General features: G+C 37.5%; 1 protein-coding gene across 9 annotated transcripts in view; it reads right to left on the reverse strand.

Moving 5' to 3' along the window:
* mapkap1 (MAPK associated protein 1) overlaps positions 1-21,922 on the reverse strand; it is a 271,311-nt gene that overhangs the window by 220,324 nt on the left and 29,065 nt on the right. For 7 of the 9 annotated variants that reach the window (XR_009442769.1, XM_048558771.2, XM_048558775.2 and 4 more), the window contains 3 exons: positions 8,366-8,690; positions 6,852-6,941; positions 3,885-4,033 (listed from right to left, as the gene is read on the reverse strand). The exons of 1 other annotated variant lie outside the window; for it this stretch is intronic. Coding sequence is in view for 7 of the 8 variants with exons in the window: in XM_048558770.2 (XP_048414727.1) it covers positions 3,885-4,033; positions 6,852-6,941; positions 8,366-8,690 (564 nt within the window). In the remaining variant the exon portion in view is untranslated. Of the gene's footprint in view, positions 1-3,884; positions 4,034-6,851; positions 6,942-8,365; positions 8,691-9,297; positions 9,317-21,922 lie in introns of those variants that run through there. One more of the 9 variants, XM_048558776.2, reaches the window with a different exon arrangement.

A 21,922-nucleotide genomic window follows, 5' to 3' on the forward strand; every position in this document is an offset into this window, starting at 1 on the left:
GGATCTCTAAATTTCTGTACTAACCTTACAATTGTTTAAATTAGTTCACACTGGGCCAGAATTTCCAGTGAGAATTACAGACAGCATTCGATGTCATTACTTCGCTGTAATAAGCAGAAACCACCACAAGCCACATGGTGCAGAATAATAAACACATCCAGAAATTGTCAAGTAATTCTACACCTCTCCATTGTGTGCTATTCAGTTACACCCCACATTGCAAACAATTGAACTAACAACAATTTCCACTCTAGGACAGTGCAAGTTACATCCTGCTGATTGAGGCATCACTATCTTTTTAAGACAGCATATACCACACTTATCATAGAATCCCTACAGTGTGGAAAGAGGCTCTTCAGCCCAACGAGTCTACACCAACCCTCAAGAGGATCGCACCTGGCCATATTCCCCCATATTCCACCTAATCTACACATCCCTGGACACTTTGGGAAATTTAGCATGGCCAATCCACCTAGCATGCACATCTCTGGACTGTGGGAGGAAACGGGAGCACACAGAGGAACGTCACATGGACATCGGGAGAACGTGCAAACTTCACAGTCACCTGAGGGTGCAATCGAACCCAGGTCCCTGGTATTGCGAGGCAGCAGTGTTAACCACTGAGCCACCATGCTGCCCTGTGTGTCACGATGATGCCACCCAGAAACTGGTGGAGCAGCATCTCATGTTCTGTCTTGGGAGCCTACAGCCCAATGGCCTAAATGTGAGTCTTACCAGTTTCCAAAATCTCCCCACCCACTGCCTCAGCCCTCTCTCTCAACCCCACCTTCTTAACCTGGCACAATCTGTCCATCTTCTCTCCCACCTATCCACTTCTCCCCCTCACTGACCAATCCCCACCACTGCCTCCTTGCACTCACCTATCACCATCCCATCTACTTTCCCCAGCCCCACGCCTCCAATTTATTTCCGAGTTCCTTTCCCCCTCCCCCATTTCTGAAGGAGGGTCCAGCTCAAAACATCAGCTTTTCTGCTCCTCTGATGCTGCCCGGCCTGCTGTGTTCTTCCACCTCCACGCTGTGTTATCTCTGATTCCAGCATCCACAAATCTTACTACTTCTAATCTACTTTGATACTCTTTGTTCTTCACTCTCTTTCTTTAGCTCTCCTCTGTCATAGTAATGTCATTCCAGAAGTGAAATTTAAGCTCATAGCTAAAAAAAAATGAAGAAAGACATACATGAGATTCTTTACAAGTACAAACTGACTTCACGTGTCATCTTACAAAGATGAATTGCTCATTGCATGCAACTGTTCTTCCAATCATGTGGATATATTTTTAAAAATCTATGCAAAACTGGAGATTTAAGAGAGGTGTGCAACATTCCAATGACGCACTGACTTATATTTTTCACTTTCAGCGTTTTTATTTTTGACATAACTAGATACATGAATAGATGGAAATCAGAAATTTATTTGGGAGATTGTAATGTAACTGATAAATTCAAACAACATTACAGATATTAATCCATACTGTTCTAACTACCAACTAAAGAGTAAGATTAGGTACGGAATTTAAACCATTTATTACAGCTAATTTATTGACAATAAAATGTAATTTGTTTATGCACTTTTATTCCAATCAAGCTTTAAATCTGCTAATGACAAACATATGTATCAGTCTTTCAGCCTTTAACAATATTAAGTAAAACATAGTGAAGCAAGTCCACCATAAATTAAGATTTACCATGTCAAAATATTTAATTGTTTTGGCAAGACTTCCATGGTTTAATTGGTTTCAGACCTTCTGCCTTTCATCCCATTGGATGAGGTAGTTTAGTTCAGTGAAGGAAAAAAAAAATCAAATTTTCATAACTGAACTTTGTACAGTACGTTCCATAGTCAAAAATTCAAGAAAGACAACTCTGTCACTTATATAAATGCACTATGATATTTATTCTTTTAAAAAATGTTAAGCAAATCACAGTTTAATTACAACATCCACAAGGAAATTAGTAAATTGCAGCTATCCTGGGCTTTAGCACAAAGATGCAGCTTTTACATATGTACATGTCACACGATACATGTCACATAAGCCAGCAATTACTATCCATCCCCAGCGGCCACTGACCACATGGTGGTGAGCTGCCTTCTTTAACTGCTGCAGTGCTGAAAGGGAGGGAGCTCCAGGATTTTGACCCAGTGACAGTGAAAATGTTGAAATTCCTCCTCACCCCCATGCGAGATATCCCAATCTACTCTTGTCCCATTTGCCAGCATTTGGCCCATATACCACTAAACCTTCCCTCTTTGTATCCCTGCTAAAGGGTCATCCCTTCACTCTGAGTTGTGTTCTCAGGTCCTGATGTTCCCAACTAGTGGGAACATCTTCTCCGTATCCACTCTAACCAGGCTTCATAGTATTTCAATTAGACTCCATCATTCTAAGCTCTATCAAGTAAAAACCCAGAGTTTTCAATCACGCCTTATATAACAAGCCCCTCATTCCAGGGATCATTCTAGTCAACTGCCTCTGGACCCCTCCAAAACACATCCTTTCTTACGTACAGAGCCCAAAACTGCTTCAATATTCCAAATGCAGTCTGACCAAAGTCTCAGTAGTACTTAGCCTTCCCCATTTAGAAATTCATCTATGCCTCCATTTTTCCCACCAAGGTGAATATCTTCATACTGTCCCATTTTGTATCCCATCTGCGACTTCTTTGCAGTTGAGGAAGCAGAAAGGCTGCAGATGGGCTTGTACAGGCTTGAACAGTGAGCAAATCTGGCAACAATATGCTCTCAATTCCTGCTAGGACTGGAGTATTTTCAACACTTTTTTTTAGTTCATATTTTATTTCTATTAATCTACAACATATAACCTTTCATTTCTCTAAATCTGGACCTTATCCCAATGTATAAACTTACAATAGGGAACGGTCAAGTAGAATTACAATAAAGCAGGTAAGCTAATTTAGCTTAAAGCAAAGCAGAGGAGTGAAATAAACACCTCCCTGAAAGGACGTAAATTAAGATATTAAAAGCATGCAAACAACTGATTTCCTCAAACAAAACTTCTCTACAACCGAAGATAATAAAATGTGAGGCTGGATGAACACAGCAGGCCAAGCAGCATCTCAGGAGCACTCTACAACCTGCTCTTTTGAAAACTGACTATTACACCAAGGCAAAATATCAATTTTGTGGTTTAAAAACATATTTGAAGTTAGAGTAAACCAACTCTAAGTGAAAAAAAGTACAAAAGCAAAAATTCCCTTCGGTTTTTAATGACACAGTCAAATATAATTTTGGCTTGACATGTGTACATATAACTTAAGGTTTTTCTAAACAATCCTATTTGAACATTACATACGGTGACTACAGAAGTCTCATTAAGTGAGCACTCAAACAATGTGCAAAGACAATAATAGAAAATTCAAAAAAATGTTGTCATTTACTGACATAACTAAAAGGTCTTCATTCACTGAAATGTGTTTAGAAAATGATACTGCATAGTGACAAAGCAGTTGAATGGGGTTAATTTGTTTTAATAAATAATAGAATATTTCCTCCATGAACTACCCTCAGCAAACTAGTAAATACAATTACAGTTTTACTAAAAGAATGAACAGAGGAAAGTTTCCTCAGAATTCCTCATTAAATCAACTGTATTGCAAAGAAAAACTGTCAAGTGCAAGACAGACCATTCACCAAATGAATACAGGATAAAAAGTAATGTTGGGCTGGTCTTGCCATTTTCAAACAGCTGCTTGACCCTCTAAATACAGTTAACACAATCTAAATTCTCACCAAATCATTAAATTTACATTATTAGGTGCTACAGTGTGGCTTTACTTACAATCCAGTGGGCCTGTCTATTAACCAAGATGCCGTGTAAAATGTGAAATCTTTTCTGCACCAACCTTGCCGTCAAATTTGGAATACTCATTAAATGGGTTGTTCAGCTGCTGCGGACACTGCTCAAGACGTATGGAAAGCGTAGATGGTTTTCCAGTATTCAGTGGCTTTGCACGGAAGTCCTTCTTTTCAAACAAGGAGCCTAATTCTTCAGCTGAATTTGGAGAGGAAGTATGTTTGGATATATCAGTTATACTACTTATTATTTGATGGTTAATTACATATGGAGTTAAAAAATTGTGCACCAGTTTAAAAAGCACTTGATCTCTTGTATTCAAGGACATGTTGTACAGAACTAACATCTTATTGCTTTCAGACAGCATGTAAAGCAGTACAATATTTACTTCCTTGAAAGATATTGGCTTAAAATTGTGCGAGCACAAAGCCTTATTGAAATATTCATCCCATCTTGGAACTTGATTCAGGTTTTTGGGACAGGACTTTTAGGTTTATCTCAAATTTAAGTCCTGAATGCCCTAAGGTGTACGGGCTTGGAAGGCATGTCCCATTAAATAAACAAATAAATAAATTAATGTTAAGCTAAAAAAAAGTTATATGCAGGACTCATTTTTGTCTGTTGTTAAACATTCTATCAATATATTAATTAAATATAAAACTCATTTAAAAGAGGTGAAAACACTGTTCTTAACTTCGAATCATTTCAAACAACAACTATGTTGTGAATTCCTGACATTAACAATGTAACATCAATAAATTCACAGGCAGTTACTATTAATTTGACATAATAACAAAATAAATTCAGTCATGGTCCACTTCAAAATTATTCAGTGTACATCATTAGAAACAGGCAGTTATAATTTGTTTAATCAGACTGTTTCCTCTCCACTTCAACTTATTTCACCAGAGATAAATAATCACAAATTAAAATTGATAAGAGTATAAAAAAAGCTGAAATTTATCCTACTCCACATCAAGCATCAACTCTAAGCCACAGATCAAACCCTCCATTATTCATTCATCAGCAGCTTCATTTTAAGAGGTGACACTCACAGATGAACAATTCTTGCAGATGCTACAGGGTGGATGTGCGACTTGAGATACAGGAAGCAATTCAAGCAAAGGGGTTTAATAATGCCGTGGTTGTGGGGGAACAGTATAATTAGAAGGGAGAGACAACTCCTACATGGTGAAAGTGAAAATTCATAAAGTACAATTGCCTGCCCCATGCCACGGTTCAGGCATCTGCTTTGAAGTACAGTGGGACAAGGAGTGGGACATGGTCAACATGAGTGTCAAAACGATTGTTAAGGCAAGACAAGGTTCTGCTTAGGGAGCTTGAGCAGTTGGGGCTTAATTTAAAAGCAGATCTTGAAAGCAACATCTCTGGGCTTATTAATGGAGCCATATGCAAATTGACAGACGACAAATAAGATTAGAGTTAAATGTTTGGCACAAAGATTGGTGCAGGAGAAATGAGAGGCAATCTTGTTAAAATACAAATATTCCAAGACAGGGTTCGACAGGATGGATGTTTTTCATTTTGGAGAGAGTAGAACGAAGGTACAGTGTTTAAAAATAAAGAATCTCCCATTTAAAATACAGATGAGAAAAAACCTTTTCTCGGAGGGTCACAAATCTGAAATTCTCCTCCTAAGAAAGCTATTGGGGCTGTCACTGATGCCTTTTTTTAAAAGGCAGAGGTACTTAGATTCTTTACTAATAAGGGAGTCAAAGGGTGTTGCAGATAGGCAGGAAAGTGAAATTGCGACTATAACTTTAATGAATGGCAGTGCGCGCTCTGTGGGCCAAACGGCCAAATCCTGCTTCTAAATCATACTTGGTATCTATAAGTGTCTGCACTTTTATAATTCCAACACGGCTGCTGTTGATACTTTTAAAAAAAACAAAAATCTGCACATAATCTTCAAACCCTTTCATAACCAGAGAAGTTTTCCCAAAATGCTGAATTCAAGAAGCAAATTAATCTTAATGAGAAAAATTCCATCTTTACTTGAAGGAGGTGGTGGTGGTCAAGTGCCACAAATGTTCCAATTTTCCAATTTTAAATCTTATGTATTCTCTCCTGCGATCACATTTTACATTTAAAAAAACACAATATTGTGCTAACTACTTGGGGAAAATTTTATTACTTAAAAACAGGGAACATTAACAAAAGTTAATGAAGATGTTATCATAGCTGTGTGATGTGATGCAATGTAATTCAACAAAATTTATAAACGTGGTGAATTTGTAAAGACAGGACCATATTTCAGAACAGAAACCACAGACTGAATAAGTTACGGATTTGTTTTACTACTTGAAATGTAAAATGAAAGATGGGATCAGCATTTGCTCTTTCAGTGCTGGGTAATATCAGTGGTGCAGATCTGAGAAAAATTAAATTTATGTTTTTCATTAGCAATGAAAATCTTCTCTTTTAAACAAAAAAATCTAAACCTTTTCAAGCTCATCAAACCCAAACTTGATTTCTCTTGTTAAGCTTGCTTTGAAACTTCTTTCATTTGTACATCAATAACGGAGATGATACATTGAAATCTATTTTGCCTGTAATAACTAATACAATGTAACAATCAACAGTGCAATATTTTTGCATTCATGACTAAATCAACCTCTACATTATATATTTATATTGAACACTGGGTTCACAATACCTTCAAACACAAGGGGTTTTAAATTACTTACGCGTTTTGCAAAGATTTTCCCGTAATTGAGAAATGTTTTGTGTTAACAATATCTACTTAGATTGAAGCTTTAACACTGGCTTCAAATAGATCTAGCCCTTAGCTTAATATTCTAATGTGCTGAGTGTGTTTGTCATTAGGCTTTGTTGTAAAAGAGCACAATTGGATATGGGTTTTTTTTAAGTTAAATGGTCCTACTCTGTCTATTGTTTCCGTCATTGAGAATCATTTCTGACAAAGATTTTTTAAATGAAAATAAACTATATATTCCTCAAATACCAAAGGAAATACATTCTTATTATACTTTACCTGAATGTATAGTATTCCTTTCTTTCCACTGAATGTTCTTACATTTAATTTGATTTTGTCGTTCTTTTCTTAACCGTTCGAGCCTTTGAGCTGCCAAGAGAGAAAAAGAAAAACCAAAAACGGAAAAAAAAATCATTGTCTAAGGAAGTCAGCAATAAAAGTGCCAAAATGAAATACATTTACACATTTTAAATGGGTGTTTTATATTGTGTTATAACTACGTCAAACGTTCATAAATTTTCAAAGATGACACCACAGCAATACAAATACCAACAAAATTCTAAAAGTGTTCATGATTAATAATTGAATTTAAAAGACATAAAACATTAATAGAGCTCATAAAGAATTTCAACAGTGCAGAGAATATTAGAATGTAAAAACATGCGTGATTAATAAGCCAGTTCACACCCATAAATCATTAATAATGTTTCTTCCAGAAATGTTAATGGTTGGTAAATGTCAATTGACTATCGGATTACTACGAATAAAATGACCCGGGATTTCTTAAACTCAAAAGAAGTCAAATAAATTTCAAGTTCACAATTTTGTTTTGACCAATCAGCCTAAAACACCAAGGAACTGTGTATATCGATCAGAGTTAGAAGCAAAAATGTACAGCAAATTCTGTTGAAATTCTGGGATCGTGAGGCATGCAATTTCAGTACGTTAGTGAATCACGAATTAATATTTTTCTAAGGTAGATTTATGGAGGGAAAGTGTCAATAAGTTTCCAATAAATTAGATACAGTCAGTAGAACACTGAACTGCACTGTTTAATTGGACAGCTTGAGGGTCAAATATTAAATTAGATGGTTAATCTTCACAATTAACACAATCAAGAAAAATACATGCCTGATGTTTATCATTACTTTTCCTCAAAACATTTATCTGAAAAATGTCACTTAAGCAAGTTTCATGCATTTGGGACTTGAAATGTAATTTCTGCCAATTATATAAAATAGGGCTTGATGTCTACAGAAAATTTTACACACTCAGTATTCAAGTATATCACATATCGTGTAGATAAAAGACGTAAAAGCATATGATATTCCATAGAATATTATTGAATGTTTGGAAAAGCACATTAAAGAAATTCCTTGCAACTCAACAAAGTCAAAACCTTGCAAGAAAATAGTGAAGTGCTTACTTTAATTGCATTAATCATTTCTTTTTACTGATTCCTTTTGATCTGGAGGCACAAGATGCCAGAAAACCTATGCTCATAAGCAAAAGTCCCTCCATTTTGATTAATTCACAGTTGTACAAAAATGTCAGTTTTTTCTGTGTTTTAAATTTTTCACTCTAAACCTTTTCTCCAATAGTTTGATCCTGTAATAATAAACAGCATCATTTGCTACTTCATAGACTGAATTTGAAACTTATTTTAAAACCATTAATTTTTACATATAAAAGAAATCAAAAACTGCTCAGGGTTTAAGGAGAGAACTCATCAATAGATTATATTATAAACTAGTAACACTTCTTACTCACCCAATATAGCATTTAGGTTTTACCTGTGTTTGATCGTCTACGAATTCCAAAATCCCAGCTTGAGGTAATGTCAACCGATTGTGAATAGTCATAACCCTGAGTCTCAGCATTCCCTTCCCCCTGTACATTTGTCCTGATGCTGCTAGATATAGGAGCATGTAACTTCTCCAGGTCAACATCGTGGTCAATAAGAACCATCTCACACATCCCTGTGTCATCACTAGTAACATGGGATTGACGAATGTGGGCCAGGATAATAGCAGGGTTGTCTAAAAAGGCCATTCTTTTCATGAAGCAGCTTCTTTGAAAATTATTTCCTCTTTTCCATGTTACATCCTGAATGCTGAGCTGAAAATAAAACATTCAAAATCAAGATAGTAAATTCGCAAAGCATAATTATAATTAATAAAACAAAAACCACAATAAAATTATTTTTTACAATTTAAACTGATAATTATCAGTTTGGCACTTCCTCCAAACAGAATTTAAAAATTCAATTGCAAAATTTTCAATACTAATTCTACACAAATTAATAGATCTTTGCAGTTATTAACTACACTCCATAGTCTAATGCTACTAATTTTATGTTATAAAATTCATACAAGTTTGAGATAAAGTGGCAGTGCACTTGCAATTTATGAAAGAAACAAACCAATTATGTAAATCATAAAATATATGTTTGAGTACTGCCATCATACTCTAACATAAAAACAGCAAGTTTATATACATGGCATCAAAATATGCCATTCACCCTAAATGGTCTTTGCGATGTTATATGCTATACAAAACTCCTACCACACCAGTAATCTTTTTCCACCTTATTCAAAATGCCTTCTCCCTCATGCATACATCAATTCGCCTTTTAAAATGTGTCCACGCTATCTGATTCAGCCACACCACAAAGTAGAATTTTAAACTCTTAATACTTCACTCTACAACTATATATAGCTCATACATATAAAGAAAATCAGAAGCAGGCAGTTTCTGATCTTCATGATACATGAATATGTCTTGAGGAACTGCATAGTACAACCAACACCTCTCTTTCACTACTGTTGGAAATGTACAGAGTGAAATTCAACTTTGAGCAGGGGTGGATCAGTTGCCCCTAATGCATTCCATCCAAGCTTGCTTTCCAAAATTACCAGAAAGCAAACTCAGACAGGTGTACAATTTACAGCCAATTTGCTTTTGCCTGCTTTAAGCTCCTGTTGATATGCCATTTCATGTCGTATTTCAATTCAGCTCAAAGAAAAACTTTAAAAGAAAAGTGCACATGAGCCAAAACAGATTGACATTCATCTGAAAATGGTGAATCAGAACAATTAGTTCCCCATATCCACAATAAGTTACTGACATCTTGTAAGGCTGGGTTACTTTCTCCCCCCCTCACTTGGAGCACAACTATCTCGTGTTAAATGTGGCTCCAGTAGATACAAAATAAATTTAGTTGACAGACAATACTACTTCAGTAATATCACAGCAACAGAAATAAAAGACAAATTAGTTCCTACTCCCAAGTCCTACCTTTCATAAGAAACAAACAGGAATTGGCTTTTTGGCTCCTTGAGTCTGCTCTGACATTCCATAGGATCCAACTTTCCTCACACCCACTTGCCAGTTTTCCTCATATCCTTGACTGCCCTACTGATCAATCTATCATAACCTATAATATGCACAATATCTCCAAGCAACAGCTCTCTGCAGCAGTTTCAAAGGAGTTTCAAAGATTCTCAATCCTGCGAGAAGAAATTCCTCCTCATCTTGGGCTTAAATCGGCATCCCTTAATTCTGAGGCTATGCCCTCTCCCTTGAGGGGAAACATTCTCTCAGCAGTTTTCTTGTCAAGCCCTTAATACTATATGTTTCACTGTGATCACTTCTCATTCTTCTCAACTCCAATTTCATTTGAGAGTTAACCCAGGCTTAGCACAAGAACAAATTCATGAAGGGGTTTTCCATGCAGCATCATAAGACATATGTATTTTTGGTAAAGCACATTTTGAAAATGTATTTTCGCTCCCATTTCCCCCTCCAGAAAGCAGGAGGATGTCAGAGGTCTTGAAAGAAAAATTAATGCAAAACCAACGTGAAACAAAATTAATACAATTCAATTTATAGCACAGCACATTTAAAATTTCCTTTTCTTCCCTTACCTGAAAGTAAACAAGCCCATTCATTACAGTACTACGAATAGAACTCGAGTGGCACAGAATTATATCATGCAACAATTAAAAATACTCCATACTGTACATGTACTAGCTGTCAAATTCAGTGTGCAAAAAGTAAAAATATACAGCTTGATTTTGGTGAAAACACGATCTTTTGCTGCAGAATTTTAGAAACTGAAATCTCCACCCCTCCCATGTCCATATAGGCAAGATCAGGCAAGAAAGTAAACAAAGATAGTTTTGAAATTCTGGAATTATGAAACAGAGACATCAAGGGGCTCAGGAACATAATTCTTTTAAATTTGCATCGCAGGAAGTCAGGGTGGTTAAGAAAGCATTCAGCACACTTGTCTTCATTTCGCAGACCTTTTTAATCAGAATTGGGACGTCATGTTGAGGTTGTACAGGATATTGCCGAGGCTTCTTCTGCAGTACTGTGTACAATTCTGGTCACCCCATGAGAGGAAGGATATTATAACATTGGGGAGGGTTCAGAAAATATTTACCAGTACGTTGCTGTGAATGGAGAGGGCAAATTTTGAAAATAAGCTGAGGCTTTTTCCACTGGACCGTAGATGGTTGATAGGTGACCTTTAGAGAGGTTTATAAAATCATAAAGGGCACAGATGAGATGAATAGCAAGTGTCTTTTCCCAAGGATGACGGTGGTGAAGGGTGAGCAAAACTAGGGGGCATGATTTTAAGAAAAGAGGAGAAAGTTTTATAAAAGGACATAAATGGCAACAGGATTTTTTTTAAAAAGTGAGTGGTTCTTATGTGGAAAGAACTGCAGGGGAAGTAGTGTATGCAGGTATGGTTACAACATTTAAAAGCCATTTCAACAAATACACGAATGGGAAAGGTTTGAAGGGATAAGGGCCAAAGGTAAGTAAGACTAATTTAGTTTGGGAAGATGGTCAGCATGGACTAGTTAGATTGAAGGGTCTGTTTCCTTGCTCTATGATTCTATGACTGCAATAATATCTTTTTCTTTATTTAATTCAATTCATTACAATTAACCTACGAGATCATACAAGGTAATTAAAAATGTTTTTTGCAGAGATTCCAGTTTACAATTATAGTCCAGCTCACAACTCACGAAAAATCAAAACAAAATTACAGCACTCCATTGCTACACAATTTCTGCCAGCCTCCTGCTAAGGAGGAGTTGTTTCTTTTAGGGTAGAACGACAAGTTAAACTAAATTTCAGTACCTTGCCAATGCTGTAATTCTAGTCCCCAAGCTCGGAATTAAAGGGTGTGCAAATTATTCAATGATGATTGCCACCCGAGACAGGTACAAGCCTTGTGTTGTCTAATGCCAACGTGCACACATCTCAGCAAACTTCATTATATGATATCAAAAGTGGGAGCAATGGCCAGCTTATCTTTCTCAACTGAAGGTGCATAGGTAACTAACTAGAACTGTCTCTTTCTCGAGTAATATAAGCTGACAGAAAGGACACACCAAGCATCCTTTCCAATCATGAACACTACATTCAATAATTAAGTTTTTATATGGAAACATGATTGTAAATTTTGTTTAACGACATAACTTTTAGAAAGGATAATAAAACATACAAATCCAAAATAATTGCAAATTATACTTGTACTACTCTTAAACCAAGAAAGTTGCCTTGGGAAATTTTAATCTAAGTGATCACGACTCAATTTCTATCAGCAAGGGTTAAAACAGGTTTGCATCCACATAGCCTTTATGTAACATGAAATTACAAGACAGAGAGCAATTATACTGAATGGACACCAAATCAGAGACAAATGCAAATTACAAATTGAAATTGCATCAAAGTGGTGGGTTTTAAAGAATGATCTTCAAGTGGCGATGGAAGTGGGAAGCTGGAATGGATTGGAGGCAACATTCCAGAAGACAGGAATATCATAGCTGAAGGCACAGGGCAGTGTGAATGGAAGGCAATGCACAAAACATTGTCTATTGCAGAACTGTTAGATAAAGAAACAGGCCAGACTGATGATAGTGTATTCTGAAAAACCATGTATCTACCTATCAGCCTATTCAGTCCCAGGAAGAATATTACTCAGGTGGGGACTAAATTAAAGATTTTTTTTTATATGTGAGACTTATCATGGTACAGTTAGTGATACAATTATAAGTTGATAGGGTTTGAAAGAACTGGAAGAATCAAAAGTTTTCAAGCAGGTAAGAACAACTTTTGAGAGAAAGTCCAAATGCAGGGGACATGAACTTAAATTACCAGCAAAAGATTAAAAAGAAAAGAGAGAAAAGTTCTTCATATACAGGAATGGTGAGAACTTGAAACTTTCGGTGATGGAAACTATGGCACGGATGATGGCATGCAGTACTGACATCACCAAAGGTATTACATGAAGGGAAAGTTTAGCGCCTACATAGGTGAGAAGCATGGAGAAGAATTTTGGGTCTGAGTTAATGAGGGTAGAAAAGGCTAATTTTGCCATATCTGTACCAGGAGGAGAAAGAACTGCCATTGTAGGTCATAGGAATCTGAAACCAGACCACATCGATCAAGCTTAAATCCTGAATCAGTCTATGCCAATAAAGATCTTGGACAAACAGCACAAAGAATAACCCAATCAGTCTCTGTAATCTCAGATTAACAAAGAACTAGGAGGAGAAAAGTAACATGGGAAGGTTCTGGTGCCTACCAGTAAGAAGGTATCCATAATATGCATGGATATGACATTAAGTGATCATCTGAACAAGAGACGTATGTAATGCTAATAAACTTCAATAAGCAAGGGTTATGAAAAGAGCAAAGAACATTTGAAAATCTTCCAAGATTTAGTACCATCGACTTCAAAGTTTCTTTTCAATGATAGATATTTGCCTAATTAAGAGGACAAAGTTCCCCTGGCTAAGGCCTTCAGAAATAACAACGGGAAATAATGGAAAGAGAGTTTATCAAGCACGTCAAGAACAAAAAATGATTAATGTTTTGGGTTAAAAAAATCCTTCTCCCAAACTGGGAACTGGAAGCCCTTTAAAAGAGATAAGCAAACTGATGGCAGAGATTATCTAACTGAGGGAAGCAGAAGACAATGAATGCAAAGTAAAGCAAACAACTTATAACATTCAACAGGCTCACCACTGCAAAAAGAAAATATGAATACTCTATGCGGAAACAGGGATGGCATCATGGCAACAGTTCTCAATGAGAAAACTGAAAGAAGGCAAGGATGCTGGGGGAGCAGGAACACAGAAGCTGGGAGCAGGACACAGATTTCAAAAATGGCGCTTCCCACCAATGAATAAAGTACAGACATGACGACAGCAGAAAAAAAGAGCAGACATAAGAGAGCTACTGATATAAGAAGAGAGAACAATTCAGCTAACGCCTTTGCAGAGGACAGATCCAGAACAACAGGAAAGGGGAGGCCTCAGTGGCATCAAAAAAAGTAGCTAGAATTCCTGGTCCTTACTGTCTTAAAAAAGCTTAGTAAAAATTTCATACTAAAATCATGCAAAAGACTAAATGATAACATGAAAGGACTTTCACAAAAGGTACAAAATGGATCATAATTTGCAGACAGGGAATGACAGCACTTCTGCAGTGGCACACAATGGAGGGAAGCTTGTATGAAAAGCAGAACATTGTCACAGAAACTTGACTATCATTGCTTGGATTGATTTGGATCCAAAACTAACTCTATCCTTTGCAAAATAAATTCAACGTAAGCATATAAAAAGGTTTGTAAACACTGTATTTTGGAAGAGTCTAGTTATTAAATTAATAAAATTAGAAGGTGACTTATGTATTTGCTTAATGGAGTTCTTTTTTGTTCAATCACTGGGGAAAAAAGTTAATTTGTTTTGATTAGGTGGACTTAAGATAATGTGGTTCAATTCTGTTGGCAGCATAATGTTTGATGGGGTGGGTAGATTCAATGGTCACTGTAATACTTGCATGTGCAGAGAACATTACAATTGTTCAAGATGCTGCTCTGTTGCTGATGAACGCTGGACACATTTGTCTAGAAATGCAAGAGCATCCGTAACATCTGCCTGGGGAGAGCACAGCTGTTCGGATGAGCAGCAAATTCATTCTTTTATGTTCATTGTTTGAAAGAACCGGTAAAAACATGATCCATACAGTTCTCCCTCAATTTGAGGATGATATCAACTCAAAAGTAGTGCTGTGGGTCTTCAGGTGGCTGAAGACGCCAATTGTCAATTCGTAGAACTTTGAGCACCTGGTCAAGCCACAGGTACAAAAACATAGGTTGCCAGAAAAGCTTAGCAGGAAGAACTGTGGATGCTATAAATCAGGAACAAAAACAGGTTGCTGGAAAAGCTCAGCAGGTCTGGCAGCATCTGTGGAAAAAAAATCAGAGTTAATGCTTCAAGTCCGGTGACCCTTCGTCAGAATTGTTCTGAGGAAGGGTCATCAGACCCGAAACGTTAACTCCACTGCCAGACCTGCTGAGCTTTTCCAGCAACCTGTTTTTGTTCCTGATTTACAGCATCCACAGTTCTTTCAGTTTTTATCATGCCACAAGGTAATGGGATCTGAAGCACAGTATTTGCATCCCCTCTTTGTTACTATACTGCTTTATCATTAAGGCAGTTCAAGTCAAAACACAATGCAGCCTGATACTTCAAGATATTAAATCCTGTCTATTTGAAGACAGATTTTTAAATCTGTTAAGGGAGTCAACAATTATGGGGAAAATGCAGTAAAGTGGACTTGAGGATCATCTGATCCACCATGATCTCAAGGAATGGTCAAGACCTGATTGGCTGAATGAACTACTTCTACTCCAATCTCTTACGGTCTTATGATTGGGAAGAGTTTGCCAACAGTCATCATTAATGTCAATACTAGTACACTTCAAGGCAAACTTCTGACTGTCCTAGTATGCTTTCTTTTGTCCTCCAAAGAATGCCAAGAATTGAGAAATCAGAAACTGACTGGAGTGAGACTTTTCAACTAACTGGGTGCAGTATCGAGTCCAGAATTTTTTTTGTCTGAATGTCAATTGAGCTAGTTTCAAGGAGACTATCAGCTTTTATTGAGCTGGCAGAAAAAAAATACTAGGTTTCCTCAAGACAGGTGTGAACATCCAAAAATGTGCAATTAAAGTACCAGAAATGTCAATTCATGGCTATAAAATTATAAAATGTTTTTCAACTATTCCAGTTCATAACACCAAGTGACTATACTTCTTAGCTGCAACGTACTCTTAATTTTTCTAATTATTCATTGGAATTGTGGCCTTCCTGTCAATTTGTTTCAGCAGTAATTCCAGCGTCAACATTCATAATCGTGAGAACATTTGTAAACCTGTCCTGTGAAAATAATATTCTCCCACTGCAAAGTCACTACAGTCCTGTCAGACCACCATGAAAGTCTTATACAGGCAGTTCCATGACAAATGTGGAAATTTTTATAGGTATTCATAAGCACAAGCGATAAAATTAACAGCAAAATACAGCACGTAAAAATGATGGCTGAAATATACTTGCTTCCTCAGATTGCTTTACACACTAACCACTCATTGCTTTGAACGTTGCCATGGAAGATCAATTGGTAATTTTCAGTTAAAAATCCATCTTCAAACACATATCATAAATGAGGTGATTCCACATTACAAATTGCCATATTATAAATACCTACTTTGATAGCAACTGAAGAGCTGACCAATGAAAAACCCTGAACTGGACAGAGGGGGACCGCAGCAGCTTGCAAGAAGGACTTTGAAAACCTTAGCTAATGCATTAAGTGAAAATAAATGCGACCAGCAAACTCAAATTACATACATACTTAGTACATACGATGTATCAACCTACTAAATCAACAATACAAACCAAATTATTCAGATTCTACAAAATGGAACTGCATTTTAATAACTACACAAAAATTACTGTATAGAATATACTTTAATATAATACAAGCAAATTATGCATTCATATTTGTCTTGTTTGAAGTGTTGACAGATTGCAATATCGCTTAAATGCTGCATATCTAATTTCCTTACTGCATATTATGTTGACAAGCATCACTATTAAAATTTGTAATTTCAAAGGTGACTAAAAAGAATACAGCTGAAATACTGGTCATGGCAACCCTCCAGATAATGAGCTATTCTACTGGGCTGAGTGAAGTGTTTCAGCATGGTGACTCAGTGGTTAGCACTGCTGCCTCTCAGCACCAGAGACCCAGATTAGATTCCGTCCTCAGCCAATTGTTTGCACATTCTCCCAATGTCTGCATGGGTTTCCTCTGGGTGCTCCAGTTTCCTCCCGCAGTCCAAAGATGCACAAGGTAGTTGGATTGGCCATGCTAAATTGCCCATAGTGTTCAGGCATTTGTTGATTAGGTGCATTATGAGAGATGGATCTGAGTAGGATACTCTGAGGGGCAGTGTGGATTTGTTGGGGCGAAGGGCCTGTTTCTATACCGGAGAGATTCTATGAAGAAAACATTACTGACAAAGTGAAGCAATTTTGTCAATGACATTTCATGACATTGGCTTACTTAATTGTTACCCTGGTACATGAGAAGGCTTTAAAAAAAATCTGTGCGCACAGGAGAATGTCCCAGCTCATTTCAATTTATTAACAGCTTAATCAGTGGTCATCAGAGTAGGTGTTAAAGAGAGAAACCAAGCCATTCAAGTTTGTTCAAACATGGACATGTTATTTGTTCAGATAGATTTTTGACTGGCAGCACAATCTGAAATAATAGTTACTTAACTTGTCTGGATGATGATCACATTTTTTAATGCAGCAAATCATATGTCTTTTCATAGATGATAGATTCCTACAGTGTGGAAGCAGACCCTTCAGCCCAACAAGTCCACACTGACCCTCAGAGCATCCCACTCTGACCCATCCCCTACAACCCACCTAGTCTACACAAGCTCCGAACACGACAAGCTATTTAGCATGGCAAATCCACCTAGCCTGCATATCTTTGGACTGTGGGAGGAAACCGGAGCAAATGGAGGAAACCCTCGCAGACATGGGGAACATGCGCAAACTCCACTCAAGACAGTTGTCAGAGGGTGGAATTGAACCCAGGTCCCTGGCGCTGCAAGGCAGCAGTACTAACCTCTGAGCCACCATGCCACTTTCATCTGTGCCCTCCTGATCTTTAAAGGGGTGTTTCATCAAATTAGATATTGGCCGTTTTCAGAGAAAAGTCACAGTTCACAAATCTTAGTTGCTGCACCTTTAGCACAGCAGTTACAGATCATTTATTGGTTCAGGTTTCTGGGTCTGTTAAGTGACTGATGCTTGCTTATGAACTTTAAGACAGCTGCTCAACAAGATCCAGCACCTCTGGGAAGGGGAAATCCTCAGCACAAAATCAGTTTGAGTTAAATTTACTAGTATTTCCAGGTGGCCAACAATAGTGAGGACATCAAGCAGGGTACGGAGCCAGCAGCATTGACTTATTTTCACAGAAGGCAAACCAAAAAGTAAAATGCACTGATTATCTTTCACATTAAATTAAAAATTTACAAAGAAATGAAAATAAATTATTAGAGAACATAAATGGGATTGAAGGAAGAAACAGAAACCTCAAAATGGACTTAAAATTATAACAACCTGGATCTATTTCAAAGAAAATGGTTAACATTCCACAAAAAAATGTTTTTTCAGGGCCTGAAACATTTTCAGTTGTAATTATGAAATTAGCATGGCATTAAAAATTCAGTTACACTTCATCTAGCATAATGTAACTTCAAGTGTTTGTACAGTGAAACTAACAGCAGAAAGGTCAAGTTCTCATTAGTTCAGTGATTTCTAACATATTACTAAGGCTAATTCAGAAAAACAATGATGGCAAATGCAGTCTGATTCTCTAACATTACCACTACAAAATTCAAAGTTTTTTTGAACATGAAATAGGCCTCAGGAGATTGAATTTCCATTTCAATATCAATGTTAAAATAGGAGAACAACAGCTAGCGTAAGCCCATTGTTTCCAATGAGAAAGATATACAAGTAAAAATGTTTTTTTTAAAAACGCTGCCAACATGAAGGGACATGTCACATGTGAGTAAAATTGTCTACAACAACATCCCAAATGATTTACGCAGAGGATGAAGCCAGGCTAGTTAAGTGAAAGAAAGTCAAGCTGGGGGTGACAACAAAGCAAGTGGATTCCTGGTTCAGCAGCAAAGGAAGGATGGATGAATAAATAAAGGAACAAAAAGAGAAACTGCTGGAGAAGGTCAGCAGGTCTGGCAGCATCTGCAGACAGAAATCAGAGTTAACATTTCAGGTCAATCGACCCTTCCTCAGAACACGTCCAACCCAAAACACTAACTCTGATTTCTTTCCACAGATGCTGCCAGACCTGCTGACCTTCTCCAGCAATTACAGTTTTTGTTTCTGATTTACAGCAACTGCAGTTCTTTCGGTGAATAAAGAGTTAGAATTTATAGAATTCCTTCGTGTGGAACTGAGTTGTCAGAAAGTGTTTGATGGGAGAAGGAAACTGGAATCAAGTTTCAAAATTAGTAGCAACATTCTACAACTTCATAAGGGTTGAGATGACAATGAGGGAGGTTTGCAGACTTTAAAACATAAACAGGTATTGATAGGAGGCTAAAGTAGCAAAGTTTATTATAAACTATTAAGAAGCTCTGTCAGGACAATCTCACTCATGTTGGAAAACTAAGATTGTTGACTGCAGCAATAGACAAGATTGGTAGAAAAACCAACAAGGTAATGCTAGCTTTATTCACTTACCAGTAGAAGCTTATGTTGCACTTCTGGATTACAATCAGGTGTTAATGTGTAAAATAAGTAATGGAATGGATCAAGAATGAAATCCAAAAATCATTTGCTAAATTTAATCCAGACTAGCTTCTTAAATTGTTTAAATTTGCAATACAGAAACAAAATTATCATCTTCACAAAAATCAGTTCCTGTAATACAAATTTAAATTGAACGCATATAATGGACATGTCAAATCAAACTGAAGATCATCTGTAAAACTACCACATGTCAACTGTTACTGGCGCCGAGGCTTTCTCCTCTTCACTAACAGTCAAATGATTACATAATCTAAATGTGGAATGTTTCACAAATGAGCACAAGAATGTGCTCTAGGCAGTAGGCAGAGCTGCACTATCTGCAGAATTATTTTTAAAATATGCAAAAAGAGGGACAAACTCATTGATATGTGTTAATATTGTACTTGAAAGGTAAACAGCTCGATAATTTCATCAAAAAAAAAAATTATGCTGTCTCTGGAAGGAAATAGTTCAGTACAAAAATTAGGTTGTACTTTCCTACACAAAAGTTGGCATTCTTTCCCCCAAAAGACTACCAGATTGGAGATTTCTAATCCAATCTATCTTGGTCAAAATCAGTTGGGCTTTGATAAAATGCCAAAACGTAGGCCAAAGGGATAATGACAGACATCAGAGGGAAGAATATAGAATCTAATTGACTGGGATATTTATCATTTGTAAATTCTGCACAAGGTATTTATGGAGTTAACAAGATCAACCGAATACAGGTTCATGTGATATAATGATGTTGTTTTGGAGAATGAAAGACAGATACTGGCTTTGTATGAGACACAGAGCAAGCGTGTTCAGGATAGCAGATGGAGAGTCTGAAACAGTGAAGATTGGAAGAGGATGGTGCACTTGCATTGTCCAGCTCAGAAACCCAAGGGTCTGGAAAGAATGAGGCATTGGAGGAAATTAGTATTAGTAAAAAAGCATGTGTTGAAGAAATTAAATTCATAGAGATCTAATGATGTAGAAAAGAAAGGGTCTTGGACCCATTTCTTCCGCTCAATCAAAAGCAACCTCTTAACCACCATTTTCTAGCACTTGGCTCATAGCCTTGCGTGATTTCACACTGTAAGCACTCATTTAAATAATTCTTAAAATGTTCAAGGTTTCTGTTTCTATCACCCTTACAAACAGTGAATTCCAGACTCCTATCACCTTATGGATTAAAATGTTTTCCTCACATCTCCACTAAACCTGCTACCTCTTTTCTCAATGCCCTGTGGTCAAAGATGCCTCCATCAAGGGAAAAAAGTTTCTTCCAGTCTACCTTATGTTTCCCAATCTTATACATCTCAAATATGTCCCTTCTCAATCTCTTCTGCTCGAAGGAAAACATCCCCAGTCTTCTCAATCTCTCTTCTTAACTGAAAATCTCCAGAACTGGCAACATCCTGGTAAACAGTGTGGAGTTGGAGAAACACAGCAGGCCAGACAGCATCAGAGGAGCAGGAATGCCGACGTTTCAGGTCATGACGCTTCTTCAGAAATGAGGGAAGGGGAAGAGAGCTCTGAAATGGAGAGAGAGAGGAGGGGTGGGACTGGAGAAGGTAGGTGGGATGGTGGCAGGTGAGTGCAGGTAGGCAGTAGTGGGGATCAGTCAGTGAGATGGGAGGAGTGGATAGGTGGTGGAAGACGACAGACAGGTCAAGGAGGTGGGGATGAGAGGTAGATAGGCAGGTAGGGAGATATGTCTCATCACTGAGACCCAACGTACTGAGACAGATTAAGGATTGGCTAAGATGCAGAAAACAGAGTAGCAATGGACAGATCATTTGAATTGGTAGGCTGTTTTCAAGTCAGATAATGCAAAGATCAGTTCTTGCATCCCTGCATTCCAAGGACTAAATGCAGCTTTTGGGTGACACAAACTAGGTGGGAATATCTGTTGAGCAAGATGTCAAGCAGCTTCTAGAGAATTTGGAGAGGTTCAGTGAATGGGCAAGAATTTGGCATGTGGAATATAATGTGGAAAAAATATGAGGTTATCCATTTTGGTAGAGACCACAGATATGCAGATATTTCTCAAATGATAGAGGTTAGAAAGTATAATGGAGAAAAGGAGGTTGGGAGTCTTTGTCAGTAAGTTACTGACAGCCAACAGGCAAATGCAGCAATTGGGAAAGCTAATGGTATGTCAGTCTTTACTGCAAGAGCATTGGAGTACAGATTTGAGAAGTCTTGCTTCAATTGTACACAACCTTGGTCAGACCACATCATAAGTACTGTGCCGGTTCTACTGTCCTCACCTTAGGAAGGACATTACTGCCATTGAGGCAGTACAAAGGTTCACTAGACTGGTTCCACAAGCGGCAGGACTGTCTTAAGAAACATCAGGAGAAGTGGCCCTGTATTCTCATGTGGTTCTAAGAAAGCAAGGTTATCCAATTGAAATTGACAGAGAGCGAGAGAGCGAGAGAGCGAGAGAGCGAGAGAGCGAGAGAGCGAGAGAGCGAGAGAGCGAGAGAGCGAGAGAGCGAGAGAGCGAGAGAGCGAGAGAGCGAGAGGATATTTCACCTAGGTGGGGAGTCTAAAACCAGGTGACACAATTTCAAAATAGACGGAAAGCCACTTAGGACTGCGAAGAGGAGAATTTTGTTTTAAAAACACTAATTTTTTGGAGAGATAGTAGGA

Source organism: Stegostoma tigrinum, chromosome 29 (assembly GCF_030684315.1).
Source record: "Stegostoma tigrinum isolate sSteTig4 chromosome 29, sSteTig4.hap1, whole genome shotgun sequence".
NCBI classification, from domain to species: domain Eukaryota; kingdom Metazoa; phylum Chordata; class Chondrichthyes; order Orectolobiformes; family Stegostomatidae; genus Stegostoma; species Stegostoma tigrinum.